The sequence below is a fragment of the Hemicordylus capensis genome, chromosome 3 (genome assembly GCF_027244095.1).
Source record: "Hemicordylus capensis ecotype Gifberg chromosome 3, rHemCap1.1.pri, whole genome shotgun sequence".
In the NCBI taxonomy this organism is placed as follows: domain Eukaryota; kingdom Metazoa; phylum Chordata; class Lepidosauria; order Squamata; family Cordylidae; genus Hemicordylus; species Hemicordylus capensis.
Window position 1 is genome coordinate 120,298,592 of NC_069659.1, and position 14,083 is coordinate 120,312,674.

A 14,083-nucleotide genomic window follows, 5' to 3' on the forward strand; every position below is an offset into this window, starting at 1 on the left:
CAGTGGGGAAATTACTTGCCTAGCGAGCAAGAGGTTGCTGGTTTGAATCCCCAATTGTATGTTACCCAGAATATGGGAAACATCTATATCGGGCAGCAGCGATATAGGAATGTGCTGAAAGGCATCATCTCACACTACGCGGGAGAAGGCAATGGTAAACCCCTCCTGTATTCTACCAAAGAAAGCCACATGGCTCTGTGGTCGTAAGGAGTCGATACCGACTTGAGGGCACAACTTTACTTTACAGTCCATTCCTAACCATAGTTTGGAAGAATGTTTGAAGTTGGCAATATTATGCTCTCATCAGTCCTAAGAGGATTACCCTGCAATAGATTTCACCTTAAGAACAGAATGTGCAGATGACAAATGGCATCTCCCCCTCACCTTTTTGCAAAGCTATTTTTAAATTTTCTGTTCCTGTAAATTATGTATTCTCTCCATCACTTTCCTATTCTATTCTGTTGTGTTCTACTGCTTTTTAAAAGTGAAATTTAAGTTATCCAACTAACCATCTGCAAAAGGTAACTCAACTAATCAAGAGAGTAGAAGCAGTTTGTTAATAACAATACTGTTATTTAGCAAATGGTGGGGTGCGGGGGAGCTTTGTTGTCAGCTGGCACTCAAAGTGATACAATGTAAATATCGAGTCTATGTGTTAAAAAGTATTAACCATTAGTCATAATTCAAGAGTAGATATAAATACGACATTTACCAAGTGTTTTTGTAGCTTTTAAAGGGAGATTAAGTACAGTTCCAATTTACAACACAATTATACAACCTGACCTTTTGCTTAAAGCTTCAAACACGCCACTGTCACTAGCCAGTGAATAATTGGACAGACATGCTGAGACTCGCCTGGCTCTCCTCTCCAACCTTCTAGCACTGTCTTCACGTAGGGTCACAGCTATCACATGAGAAAACAGCAAAGGCAAGGTCACACTGAAGGCCTTCTCATCCATTAAGAAGAAAAAACCAAAGCTCCATCAGAGAAGTCAATATACATGTTACATATATTACAAATATAAAAGTAAATACATCATGGTTGCATTAAAATTTAAGCCCTTCACCTTAATTCCGGGGGGGGCGGGGGCGGGACGACAGACATTGCCTAGGCATGATCCAGTCTTACTGATTTCAACAAAGAATTGAGCTCACACTTAACTGTGCCTAGATTGTGAACGTTATCCTTTTGTCACCTGTCACTCTCTACTCTTTGTGTTGTTTATTTTAAGGCAAGAATGGCTGCTTAAGAAACAATAAACTTCACTAAAGCCAGACATAAACATGCTTAGGAAGCAATGTACTGACATTGACAAATCTAATGATATTCACTTTATGTATGCCCTTGCTTCAACAAGGCTAACAGCACAATCCTATACATATTTGCTCAGAAGTAAATCCCAATCTGTCCAATGGGGCATGTTTAGAGTTGCAGCCTTCAGCAGTATGTACCTGCCACTGCTTTATCTAGCTAAAGGTAAGCTGATTTAGGATTTCAGATTCTTGTGTGTTGTATTTTTCTAGCATTCTATAAATACACATATTAGACCACAAAAAGGTCTGCTGTACAGTTTAATGCAGAACAACCAAACCTACATACAGTATCTATTTCTAATCCAGTTGTATAATATCTTACTTTTAAAAACAAACACAGTTGAGGGTTCAGTAGAGGCATGGAGCTATAGGGAACAATGATATACATTTACATTTCATTTTTGTTTAGAATTCAATATATACAAACCATATCAACAATCAAGAATCATGATCATGAATCTCAACAATTTTAAAAACATAAAATGACAGGTATGCAACAGTCAGAATACATAACAAATTAAAGTTATTCAAGTTGAAACTATGCTCTTCAATTCTGACTTCAGACAACATATAGGCTCTACATACAAATAAAGACTATAGGAAAACAACTCAAAGATGAGTGGGATATAGAAAGTACAGTATTATTATTGCCTTTTAATTAACTTCCAAAGGCTGCTTTGAAAAGTATGAACCTGAAATCAATTGCTTTAACATAACAAAATATTGTTTCTGTACAAAATCATTTTTAAAGATGATTTAAGAATTATGTGAAACACATCAAAAATATTAATGATACTGATGTAAAAAGTTTAAATCCAATAATAATTTACAAAGGCTAATATACACCACCCTGAGCAGTGTACATCAAATTTAAATGGTTAAATATTTGGATATTACTCGCCACTGTAAACATGTATTTAAATGACCTATCTGCTCTGACAAAAGAAAACGAGGTTGTATCCTATCAAAGTCGGTATTCCTAAATTCTGCTAAAATTAATGGGACACATTAGTCATAACTAACTTGTATGCTGCAAAGTGGATCCATTCGGATGAGAAATTATTGGGGGTAGGGGAAGACATATGCCCCTGAAAACCTGTTGCTTCTGGTCAGAATTCTAACATTTCCCCAACGTTCTGTCAGACCTTTTGCCTTCCCCTCACCCTCACCTGCCCTCGCTCTGTCCCCCTGGGACTGTGAGGGAGCCAAGAGAGAAAAGACATGATATTCTCTTCGCTCCCAGAGTGCAGGAGCTGAAATTTAAAGGGTTTTCTTCCTTTAAATCACAAGCTCCTCTGAAGGCAAAGGGCTTGTTGGCTAACTCTTCTGCTCCAGGAATGGAGAAGGGGAAAAAGAGAACTCCCCACAGGGGAGATCCACAGGGTGAGAGGGTCCTATGCTAACCCCTGCTAACCCCTGCTAACTTGGCAAAGAGGCACCTTTTAACATGGTGATTCTCTTTATTTAGCAGGGAGAGAGTAAAGTGCCCTATCCACCTCCAGCACAGTATCTCCAGTGACTGTTGCTGGTGTCTATCTGATGTTACTTTTTAGATTATGAGCCCTTTGGGGACAGGGATCCATCTTATTTATTTATTATTTCTCTGTGTAAACCGCCATGTACCATTTTTGGAAGGGCGGTATAGAAATCGAATAAAATAAATAAATAAATAGTTGTTTTTCTTTCCCTTCCCTTCAATTTCCAGATACAACCCTTCCAAACCTTCCCTGAAGCAGAGTTAGATAAATATTTCTGTCTGCCCTTCTTTCCCCTTATCCCTCTTATTTCTAGGATGCAGCCCCTCAAAACCACCTCATTCCACTCTTGTCTCCAGGCAGAAGATAAAGAGAGGGCAGTGATGGGAAGTCTGAGAGACATGTCAGAATTTTGACGGAGTACCATAATGACAGCAGGGAATTTAGTTCAAGTTCTGACTGCTGGGGATCATACCAATCATTGTAGACCTCATTTTATTAATGTATGAGAAATGGTAGAGATGTGCATGAAATGAGATTAGGAATCCGAATCACGCAATATCCCTTTAAAATGGGAGTATTCCACATCCCCTTTAACATGGAGGAGAGCAGGTCCATACCCACTCCTCTGGCACTTGCCAACATTTCCTTAAGCACAGCCCTCCCCAGCTGGGGGGGGGGGTGTCAGGGGCACCACACTTAAGGAAATGGGAAGCACTGGAAGAGCAGGTATGGAACTGCTCTCCTTCATGTTAAAGGAGATGTGGAATCTTCCATTTTAAAGGGATGTGGTGCAATTTGGATTCTGAATTGTGTTTCGTGCACATCCCTTTGAGGGGGCATATTGGTCCAACATGTCTGTCGGACCTGACACAATACAAAGCCCTACTAACTTGTCTCACTGATTTCATTGGTGATTAATCTTGACTAACTTATACAACATTATAAACTCACACAATAGTCAGCAATATCATGTACATCAAACGTAGACATTTGAGACCTAAGTAGGCCTATTATGTAGACTACAAATAATCCACCAGGCTCCCTACCAACCAACTAGCCCATAAGACAAATTGGTGTATGGCAGCTATATGGAACATGAGAACAGACTGTGAAACAAGAATATTCTACAGACCTTCCTTGCCTGCTCAGTATTTAAAATTAAATCAGTATCACTGTTCCCTCTAAGGTGTGTGCATGTACGCGCACTCACAAGTTTTTGGATATCCACTCAGTTCATTTTAGATCCTGCTCAGGTTGAATCAGGAAGGCCCCTTTCTGAATGCACGTGCATGCACACTGCCTTGATACAGTTGCTCAGAACAAAATTCATTCCACACAGAGGTGAAAAAAAATTAGAGGGACCACTGATCAGTATTTGATTAAAATGCTAACACCCACCAGTAAATTGTAAGATTCAAGGAATCAAGGCATAAAAATCAATGTATCAAAAGAATAAATTTCCTATGCCATATCATAAGCTTCTAATTGTATTGTTTTATAAAGATCTATTTGTTTATCATATTTACACCACATCATATGGCACTAGTGGGTCTTCATAGTATTACAATACTTTACAAAATGCATAGGAGCAGCCACCAGAATAATCAACTCTCATCTTATAGTATTCAGCAGAATAATCAACTCTCATCTTACAGTATTCAGCATAGCATCAGCATTTTTGAACTTGGAAATAGTGCACTCACTCTCTTCTACAAGAAGAGTCAATTTCTCACAGGAAAGTTTAGAGGAATAAAAGAGTGAGGAAACTTATATCAGCAAATTATTTTTCTCAAGTGGTGAAACAGTGCTACAAAAAAAGTAGCATTTGAATTACAACAGTGATGGCCATAAAAGACACCTCCAGGCACAAAAAGGCAGCCAGCTAACAGGCTCAGTAGCTTGGAGACCATACAAAATAACATAACATAACACAACACAAAACATAACACATCACACACACACACACACACACACCCCATGATGCAACATGGAAATGTCACAAAATTCAAAATGTGCTATTAAAGTTTTAACCTATGTTATTGTTTGATATTCGCAGGCCAGGTAAACATCTGAATATCAGGACAATGACACAAAGATGAAAGTAGTAGATATCAGTGCATGCCTTTGATTAAAATTCAGCAGGAACACAACTTGATAACAGAAGATTTGAAATGCCATGCAGCAGGCAAATAAGTCTTTAAAACTGCATTTTAATTAACAAAAAACAAAAAAGTCAAATAATCTACAACAAGAGATTCACCAAGAACTATGAGAATGTGGTAACTTCTACAAACATTCCTATTTTCTCAGTTTCAGATGTTTTTGATCACTCCTCCAAAAATATAGCACTAAACAGTGTTATTACAAGACACTTCTAAATCCTCATCCAAAGCTTGTAAGGCATGTTTAGGATAGCAACTGAAAAGAGTTTTATCCTATAGTTTTCTTGCTCCGGATGAAGGACACATAGATCCAAGGAAACCATAGGCTACAACCAGTACACTAACAGCAACAAATAAGAATGGAAAGTGCAGGAACTTGAAAGAGATATAATGTTTATACATATGAAGATACTGAACAAAATCAATGAAGCACATATTCTGCCTTCCTACGTGCAAGCAATACATAACAAAAACACCACACACAGAAACTACACACACAGGATTTACAGGCAGGAACAAAACCCCACCACAATAAGAAATTCTAGATTCACTTACAGCATTTTTTTCTGTTGTGCCACATGAAGAACAAAATACAAAATCATTTCAGTACAAAATCTAAATGAGTATTTTTTTTAAGGTGACATAATAACTATCTGAAATATTACAACTCAAGAAAAATATAGCTACTATCCAATTATTTGGATTCACTTAAGCTTCACTGATTTAAATATAATTCACAGAGCAATTTTAAATTTATTCAGAACTAAATTCCACCATTAAGTGGTAAGTGTAGTGCACATATCTGGGTTTAAGCTGCATGAGAGTACTTTACTTTCTCTAGATTTTACTCAATGCATGCATTTTTCATGATTGAAATATTTCTATAAAATGCATTGATAAGAATAAATCACTCTATATAAGCATTTCTTCATTTTAAATTCACAGGGACATGACCAACTTTTGTAAATCTTGTTTCTATGCACATTCTCATGCCCTACTTTAAGCCTTCTGTAAAGGCTAGCTTCATATGTTGCACTGAAAGTGTGATTCCTGCTGACAGCATAAGCTATGGGAATATCACTCTGCATGGTCATGCATTTCTGTGGTATAGTTATCATATAGGTTAGATTATTTAACCCAGCTCTCTGGGAGGGAATTTGCAGGCACATTCACTTACAAAACAGGTCCAGACTTAATTAATATTTAATATCTCCAACTAATTCAGAGAAATATAGTGTTTAGAAAGACTGAACTGCGAACTGGCCATGTTCATCTGCCACGGACAAACCAGACAGATAGATAGACAAACTGCTCCATCACAGCCTCAGTCCCCACATATGAGTATAGGGATCATAACACTGACCTACATGATGAGGCTGCTGCAAAGATTATTGGGGGGGCAGTGTATGTAAGGTGTGCTTAATGTTGTAACTTTGAATTATGTTATTAATGTGAAAGGCATTGACCATTTCATATACTGCGTGGCAAATCCTACGTAAAGCTATAACTTGGGACCACAGTGGATCTGTTTCAGAGTTCACATGATTTCTGCATAAAATCAGAATAGTCTTTAAAAGATTTGTTACTATTCCCTTATAAATGAAAAGAAAGGTACCATGCCAAACTTCTAAATTATTACAGAAAATAATCCTGTATTATGCCTTTCAACCATTAGGTGGCAGCCATTTTACACTTCTACGAAAATGAAGACACCCTTTGACACTTCCTTATTCTTACTGTTTTAATATTCCAAGAAGGCCAGTTAAGTCTGGGAACCAGGGATAGACTGGGTCTTCTGTTGGTGTACCGATCACCCCGCTGCTCAACAGAGTCCCTAACTGACTTGACAGACTTGGTCTCGGACTTGGTGTTGGAGTCCCTGGGACTCCCCAGGCTTGTGGTGCTGGGGGACTTCAATGTTCCCTTTGGGATCAATTTGTCCGGGGCGGCTCAGGAGTTCATAGTGGCCATGACGACTATGGGCCTATCTCAAGTGGTCTCGGGGCCAACACACATTGCTGGTCACACGCTTAATTTGGTCTTTCACTCTGATCAGGGTGGTGTTTTGTGGGTGGAGAATCCTGTGATTTCCCTATTGTCAAGCACGAACCACCATCTGGTTAAGGTCGGATTCACAATCTGCCTGTATTGCATGCGCAAGTTCACATCCAGTGGAGTTGTTCAGGATTGTGAGAGGGCTAGTATGTGCCCCTTCTCCCTTGAATCAGAATCTGGAACCATTGATCACCCCCTGTGATGTGTTTAATGAATTCTTTGTGGGGGAAATCTCTCGTATTCGGACCGACCTAGATTCCATCTCTACAATTACTTCAGTGTCTGATGTGGAGGTGTCCAGCGACTCCTCTTGCGTGATTAGGTTGGATCAGTTCCAGTTTGTGACTCCTGAGGATGTGGACAAGCTGACTGGAACAGTACAGCCTACCACCTGTTCTCTTCACCCTTGCCCAACATGGCTTATATTATCTGGCGGGGGGTTGTTGTAGAGGAGCTGGTAAGCTTATACATGTGTCTCTGAGGGAAATTAGAATGCCTCCTTGTCTTAAGGAGGCAATTATTAGACCACTTCTGAAGCCTACCTTGGATCCCTCAGAGATGAGCAACTACAGGCCTGTCTGCAACCTTCCATGGCTGGGCAAGGTAATTGAGAGAGTGGTAGGCTCTCAGCTCCAGACAGTCTTGGAGGGAACTGATTATCTTGATCCATTTCAAACTGGCTTTCGGGCTGGCTATGGGGTGGAGACTGCCTTGGTCGGCCTGATGGATGATCTCCAATTGGAACTGACAGGGGAAGTGTGACCCTGTTGGTCCTTTTGGACCTCTCGACGGCTTTCAATATTATTGACCATAGTAACCTTCTGGAATATCTGAGGGGGTTGGGAGTTGGAGGCCCTGCTTTGCAGTGGTTCTGCTCCTACCTCTCGGGCAGGTTCCAGATGGTGGCCCTTGGAGACTGCTGTTCTTCAAAATCTGAACTTTTGTATGGTGTGCCTCAAGGCTCCATATTGTCTCTGATGCTGTTTAACATCTACATGAAACCACTGGGAGAGATCATCAGGAGATTTGATGCAGGGTGCTATCAGTAACCTCCCTAAATGCCTGCCTGGAGTCAGTGATGGGCTGGATGAGGGATAACAAACTGAGACTGAGTCCAGATAAGACAGAGGTACTCATTGTGCAAGGTTGGAACTCGGGAGATGATTTTGTTCTGCTTGTTCTGGATGGGGTCACACTTCCCCAGAAGGAACAGGTACACAGTCTAGAGGTGCTTCTGGATCCAAGCCTCTCCCTGGTCTCCCAGGTTGAGGCGGTGGCCAGAAGTGCCTTCTATCAGGTTCGGCTGATACGCCAGCTGAGTCCGTTTCTAGAGATGAACCACCTCAAAACAGTGGTATATCTTCTGGTAACCTCCAGACTGGATTACTGCAATGTGCTCTATGTGGGACTACCCTTGAATGTAGTCCGTAAACTAAAGTTGGTCCAGAATGCGGGAGCCAGGTTGGTCTCTGGGTCATCTCGGAGGGACCATATAACTCCTGTATTGAAGGAGCTACACTGGCTGCCAATATGTTTCTGGGCAAAATACAAAGTGTTGGTTATAACCTATAAAGCCCTAAACAACTTGGGCCCTGGGTATTTAAGAGAACGTTTTCTTCGTCATTAGAGGTGTGCACGGAACCGCGGAACTGCGGTCTGGCACTGGGGTGGGAGGTTGTAAGAAAGTACGGGGGGGGGGCTTTACTTACCCCCCAAAGAACGGCATTGTATTCTTTTGAGTAAGCGGGCGGCATACCTCCCTGCCGCCCGCTTCATTCCCCCTCTGGCGCGGCTCTGTCTGTCTCCTTTCAATTCTCAATTGGGCGGCAGGGTATCTTCCAGTCCCTGCCGCACGGCTCTTCAATGTCCCCGATCGGCTGGCGGCCGCCCTCTGTGCAGCCCCAAGACCCCTGCCGCCCGTTCCCTTCCCATTTCAAGGGGTCGGCAGGAGAACTCCCCTGCCGACCCCGTCCCCTTCCCCGGCTGCGCTGCAAATGGCTTCTAGGAAGCCTTTTGTGCGCCTGCGCAAAAGGCTTCCTAGAAGCCATTTGCAGCGCAGCCGGGGAAGCGAGCGGAAGGTAGGGAGTTCTCCCGCCGCCCGCTCGCTAAAGTTAACTTTAAGTATCTGCTAAATATTTGTCCCTGAAAGTTGTGCAGACCTCAGGGACATATTTTTGACAGGTACTATCAGATTCAGAGCAAAGGACTGCATTAGTCTGGATGTCAGTCAGTAAGCACAAATAACAGCAGCAAGGAAGAAAGAGTCAGAATGAAAGGCATAGAGCTGCAGCAGTTATGGAGACATCTAATCAGCGTATGGGGCAAGATTTTAGCCATGGATGAGGAAAAGGCAGTGCTGGACTGTGGGTACTGAGAGGGCGGTGTCATGTATGTGGGGAGGGTGCTGGCTTTTGAACAGAATGGGTGGGAGTATTTTTCGGTTTCATTGATCTTTGTATTTTTAAACAACTTTTAAAAACTAACTTGTTTCATGGAAGAAAATTACAAAAACTTCTGGAACTGACATAATCCCCCCTTGACCATCATTCCAACCCCACTGCCATCTTCCATCTTTATTAAAAAGGGTAAACATCTCCCCCTCCCCCTTTATATTTCCAGAATGGCTTGGCCTAGAATTCTGAAATTGGGCTAAGATGTAGGACAGCTTAGGAGGACTGTGAATTGACTTTGGAGTGGATTGGTCAATCTATTGATGTTTAATGATATTTTGAATTTTAAAAAACTTCCCCAAAATGGCTTATTTCATAGCAGAAAATTATAAAAACGTCTGGAATTGAAGCCCCACCCCACCTTGGACCATCATTCCACCATCAACGTGAAGGAATCATTGATGTACAAACACTGTACACAAATACAGATCTGTAGTTATTAACACATTATGTTCAAACACACAACAATACATCTCCTGTCTGTACTGTGGATTTGAGGGGCCTATACCAAAGTTCGCTTTTTAAACGAACTCATGCACAGTTATTCACACAAAAGCATGTACATGTTACTGTATTGGAAAATAAGATTCCAGTTACTGTATTGGAAAATAAGATTTTTCAGGACGAAACCAGCAGTTCTCAGCACCTCCTCACAAAACACTAAATTGAAAAATTGGATTAAAATCCCTTTTCATCAGAAAACAAAAAAAATACTAGGAACTCATCCACCCACCCACAAAACCCCACATTCTACCAAACAATCTGAGAAGGGATGGAGAGGAAAAAGGAAACTCCTAGCTCTTCTGGAGGATTGGTCCCTCACCCCACTGGCAGATCAGTCTAAACCAGTAAACAGACCAGTCTTTCCCTCTCTCTCTCTACTCACTCACTTCCTTACAGATAACATACACACTATCCTGAACTCTTGGGAGGAAGAGCAGGATGTATATCATAATAAAATATATGTATATATTGAGTTTATTTTGCCTTTAAGCCACATGCACTCCAATCCTAAGCATGTAAACTCAGAAGCAAATTCAAATAGCTTTTTTTTTTTTTACACCTAGCACAGCAGCAAGCAGGCCTGGTTTGATCTCTTACAGGACAGCAGAATGTCATATATGGAGTTACCCCAATTTCTTAGGATTTAAAGACAACCAAGCATTTCATTGGCGATGTTTTAAAAATGAGTTTCTTGTGATCCGATCTGCAAAGCCTTATTTTGAAGCAAGTGTATAAAAACAGACATTTGGCTGTGGAGGGGAAATGCTTAGAATTTATTTTAGTCATTTGTGAAGTTATTTTCAAGAAGTTGGGGTTTTTTAGTCCATTAAAAGACAATATGTACGTTATTTATATATAAGCTATTATTACAAGCATAAAGCAAAATAAAATAGTAATCATTGTAAAAGGAAATGTTGAGAAAGAACCATTTTCTCATATTTTGCTATTCAAGCTATTTTGAGAAGTTTGTTGCTAAAAAATCAGCATATACATATTTTTAATGAGAGGAAGGGGAAAACCCCCCACACATAAAGACCAAATTATAGATATAAGCAGTTTAGAATCTTCAGAAACAAAAGCCAGGAACAAAAACAAGAACAAATCCATCTTGTCAGAGCATTTTTTTCCTTCTCTCTTATTCTTTGTAAAGCTCTTAATACTTTTGTACAGGACTATTTTGCTCTAATTTTCCTGCATTTTCTTTTCTTCAGGGCTGAGGGGCTCAATGTGAGGCAGTGGGGAGAGGCGGGAGATGACAGGGAGGAAACAGCAGCCCTCAGTTGGGGCGGAAAAGGAGACCCACCTATGCTGGAGCTTCTCCCCACCAGACACTTCCTAGTCTGCCCCCTCACCCAGGACTTCCCTGCCGCACCCCTCCCCACTGCAGTTGGCACTGACCAGCTCCATGGATGGGGCTGACGCTGCAGGAGGAGGAGAAAGCCAAGGCTCCTTTTCAGGACAATGGGGAGGGGGGAGATTGAGGGGGATAGAGAGGACAACTCCCCCCCCGGGCCTCTTTAGGGCTCCTCCATGGGCTCACTTTAACCCATTCCTTACCACTAGCCTTGCCCGGCAAAAGCAAGAGAGCTGCACGTCTTTGCTCCATGTCTCCATGTCTTAAGAGACTGCCTGCCTGTTGAAATGGACAGCATCTCTCTCCACAACATGGGAGAAGTTGAGTTTTGCCCTCTGAGGTTTATTTTCCTCCTCAGAGCAGCCCCTGAGCAGCAGGACAGACTCCCCAAATTGAGAGGCGACCCTGTGGGGTTCACCGGAAATATTCCCAATTTCCTCATAGGCCAGGAAAGGTAACATAATTAGGGGGGAGGAGGAGTGCTTGTGGCAGCAATGACCTTGAATGTTCACAGAACATGACAGATTTGAATCAAAGATGATTCAAAGTCTCTATACTTGGAAGTCAGGAGCCACACTTACTGTATATTTGACATCAGAGGAACTAAGGATTTGTGTTGAAAGATTTAGGCTTTCTGACTTTATCACATACCATTCTATTCAGCTCTAAGAAGAATAATTCTTTCTTTATTATTTATTTATTTATTTATTTATTTATTTTTCGATACCGCCCTCCCAAAAATGGCTCAGGGCAGTTTACACAGAGAAATACTAAATAAATAAGATTATTATTCAGTAAGAATAATAATTCTTATTTATTAGCACTGAAAATAATTAAGGGAAGAACTTGTAATAAAGTAATTTAAAAAGAATTTTAAAAGTTAAAACATTTGGGGGAGGGGGATGGGACCAAAAAAATATTATAACACAGCAGGGGTTTATCAACCTGTGGTATGCCAGATTTTGCTGAACCCTAACTCCAATCATCCGCAGCCACAATAAATTACAGTTGGGGATGATGAGAGTTGTAGGTCAGCCACATCTGGAGTACCACTGATTGAGAATCCCTGACCTATAGCAAGAATCTAGAGAAGCACAAGCTGAGAAGTTTTGCAATAATAAAAACTAGTTGACCTGGCACAGAGCATCTGCACCCCTAGTTCTCCCTGTCTCTCCTCCCCCATCTTCATTTCTTTCTCCCCCCACCTTCAGCCCCATTTCTTCTCCCCCCCAGCTCCATTTCGTTCTCTCCCCACCCCCACCCAGCCTGTTCTCCCTTGGCGGCCAGGCTGCTTCTCCTCATCGGCCAGCCACTGCTTCTCCTCGCAGGACACTTCTCCTCCCATCCCTGTTGCTAACTGGCAGCTCGCTCACAAACTTTTGCAAGAGCTGCTACACAAGGGATTAGCAACAGGTACGTTTAAGAGAATTAAATAGATAGAAGATAGATAAAGCAAGAAAGGAGGGCGGGTGGGAGAGAAACGAGAACTGTTTTTACTCTGTAGAGCAGGGGTTCAAACTGCAGCCCTCCAGTTACTGGCCACTTTAACTGGAGATAATGGAGCTGTAAGCCAACAACAGCTGGAGGGCTGCAATTTGAAACTTCTGTAGAGAATAAACATCAAAGTTAAGAACTTAAACACTGGGAACACTCCTGATAAGAACAATTTAACCAATTCAAAAACTAACTAGCAAAGATCAAGAATCTCATTCTTCATTGGTTTTCAAGAAAAGGCTGGACAGTAGTCTATCTAAGATGTTTTAAACAGGATACCAATGTCAGGGCCAATGAACATGTGCTGAACTGTGCAGATTAAAAACCATAAATTTTTTAATTGGTAACACGTGACATGAAGGAGATAATTGCTGGTGCCCATTTTTCTAATAAGCTATTTGCTTTCCTCCAAACCTACCACTACAATTCCATATTAAGGGGAAAGTTCTATAGTACACAAGCTGATTGGGTTTTCATTAGGATTTTTTTTCTTCAAGAGAAAAGTGAACATCTGAGAAGTCCACCTATACAATTCAATTTGTTTCCCTGATCTCTGAAATCAAAGTTATTTACAACTTTAACTACATAGGGATAAGACAAAAAGGTTCAAGGATGAAAATTAACTTACCTCCAGAGGCTGGAATATTTGTCAGCTGTAGTCCTGCCTCTCTCAGACCTTCACTGCCTGAGGAATATTCAAGGGCCTTTGATGACACTGTTTCTTGTACTTTATCTTCACCCAAAATAGAGACCTGAGCTCGAAGTACTTCTAAGGCACCTGTGACCATCATTTCCTCATATCCTTCTGATCTCTGAGCCAATGGGGAATCCCGAGAAGCAGATAGAAATGGAGTGTCCAGAGGAGAGCTTGGAGGAGACAATGAGGATAGAGAAGATCGTGATGACAGAGATGCCAGGGACAGAGGTGTATCTAATGATCTTCTTTGTTTACTGCTAGCAGAAGGTCCAATGCAATCCAGATACTGTACATCTTTACAGTGAGAATCAACTGGAATGGCATCATAACGTATATGCTGCCCATAGTCTGTAGCACTGTCTGATTTCTCATATTGAGGAACACCATAGATATCCGTGAAGCTCACAGAACTAAGAGAGCCCCTGCTGGATGCTAATGATCCACGGCTGGATGCCAATGACCCTCGACTACTACCAGAGGATATTGTCAGGGTGCTGGCAGACAAGCTGTAAGACAGAAACACACTTATGTATTAATTTGTAATCAGAAAGAACAAGTTCAACAATAACAAAAAT

The 14,083-nt window shown here is 41.3% G+C and overlaps 1 protein-coding gene across 3 annotated transcripts in view; it reads right to left on the reverse strand.

The window, feature by feature from the left end:
* WWC3 (WWC family member 3) overlaps positions 1-14,083 on the reverse strand; it is a 136,042-nt gene that overhangs the window by 37,130 nt on the left and 84,829 nt on the right. For 2 of the 3 annotated variants that reach the window (XM_053308470.1, XM_053308469.1), the window contains exons 11-12: positions 13,440-14,014; positions 784-904 (exon numbers count right to left, since the gene is read on the reverse strand). In XM_053308470.1, coding sequence (XP_053164445.1) covers positions 784-904; positions 13,440-14,014 — 696 coding nt within the window. The remainder of the gene's footprint in view (positions 1-783; positions 905-13,439; positions 14,015-14,083) is intronic. The other variant, XM_053308471.1, reaches the window with a different exon arrangement.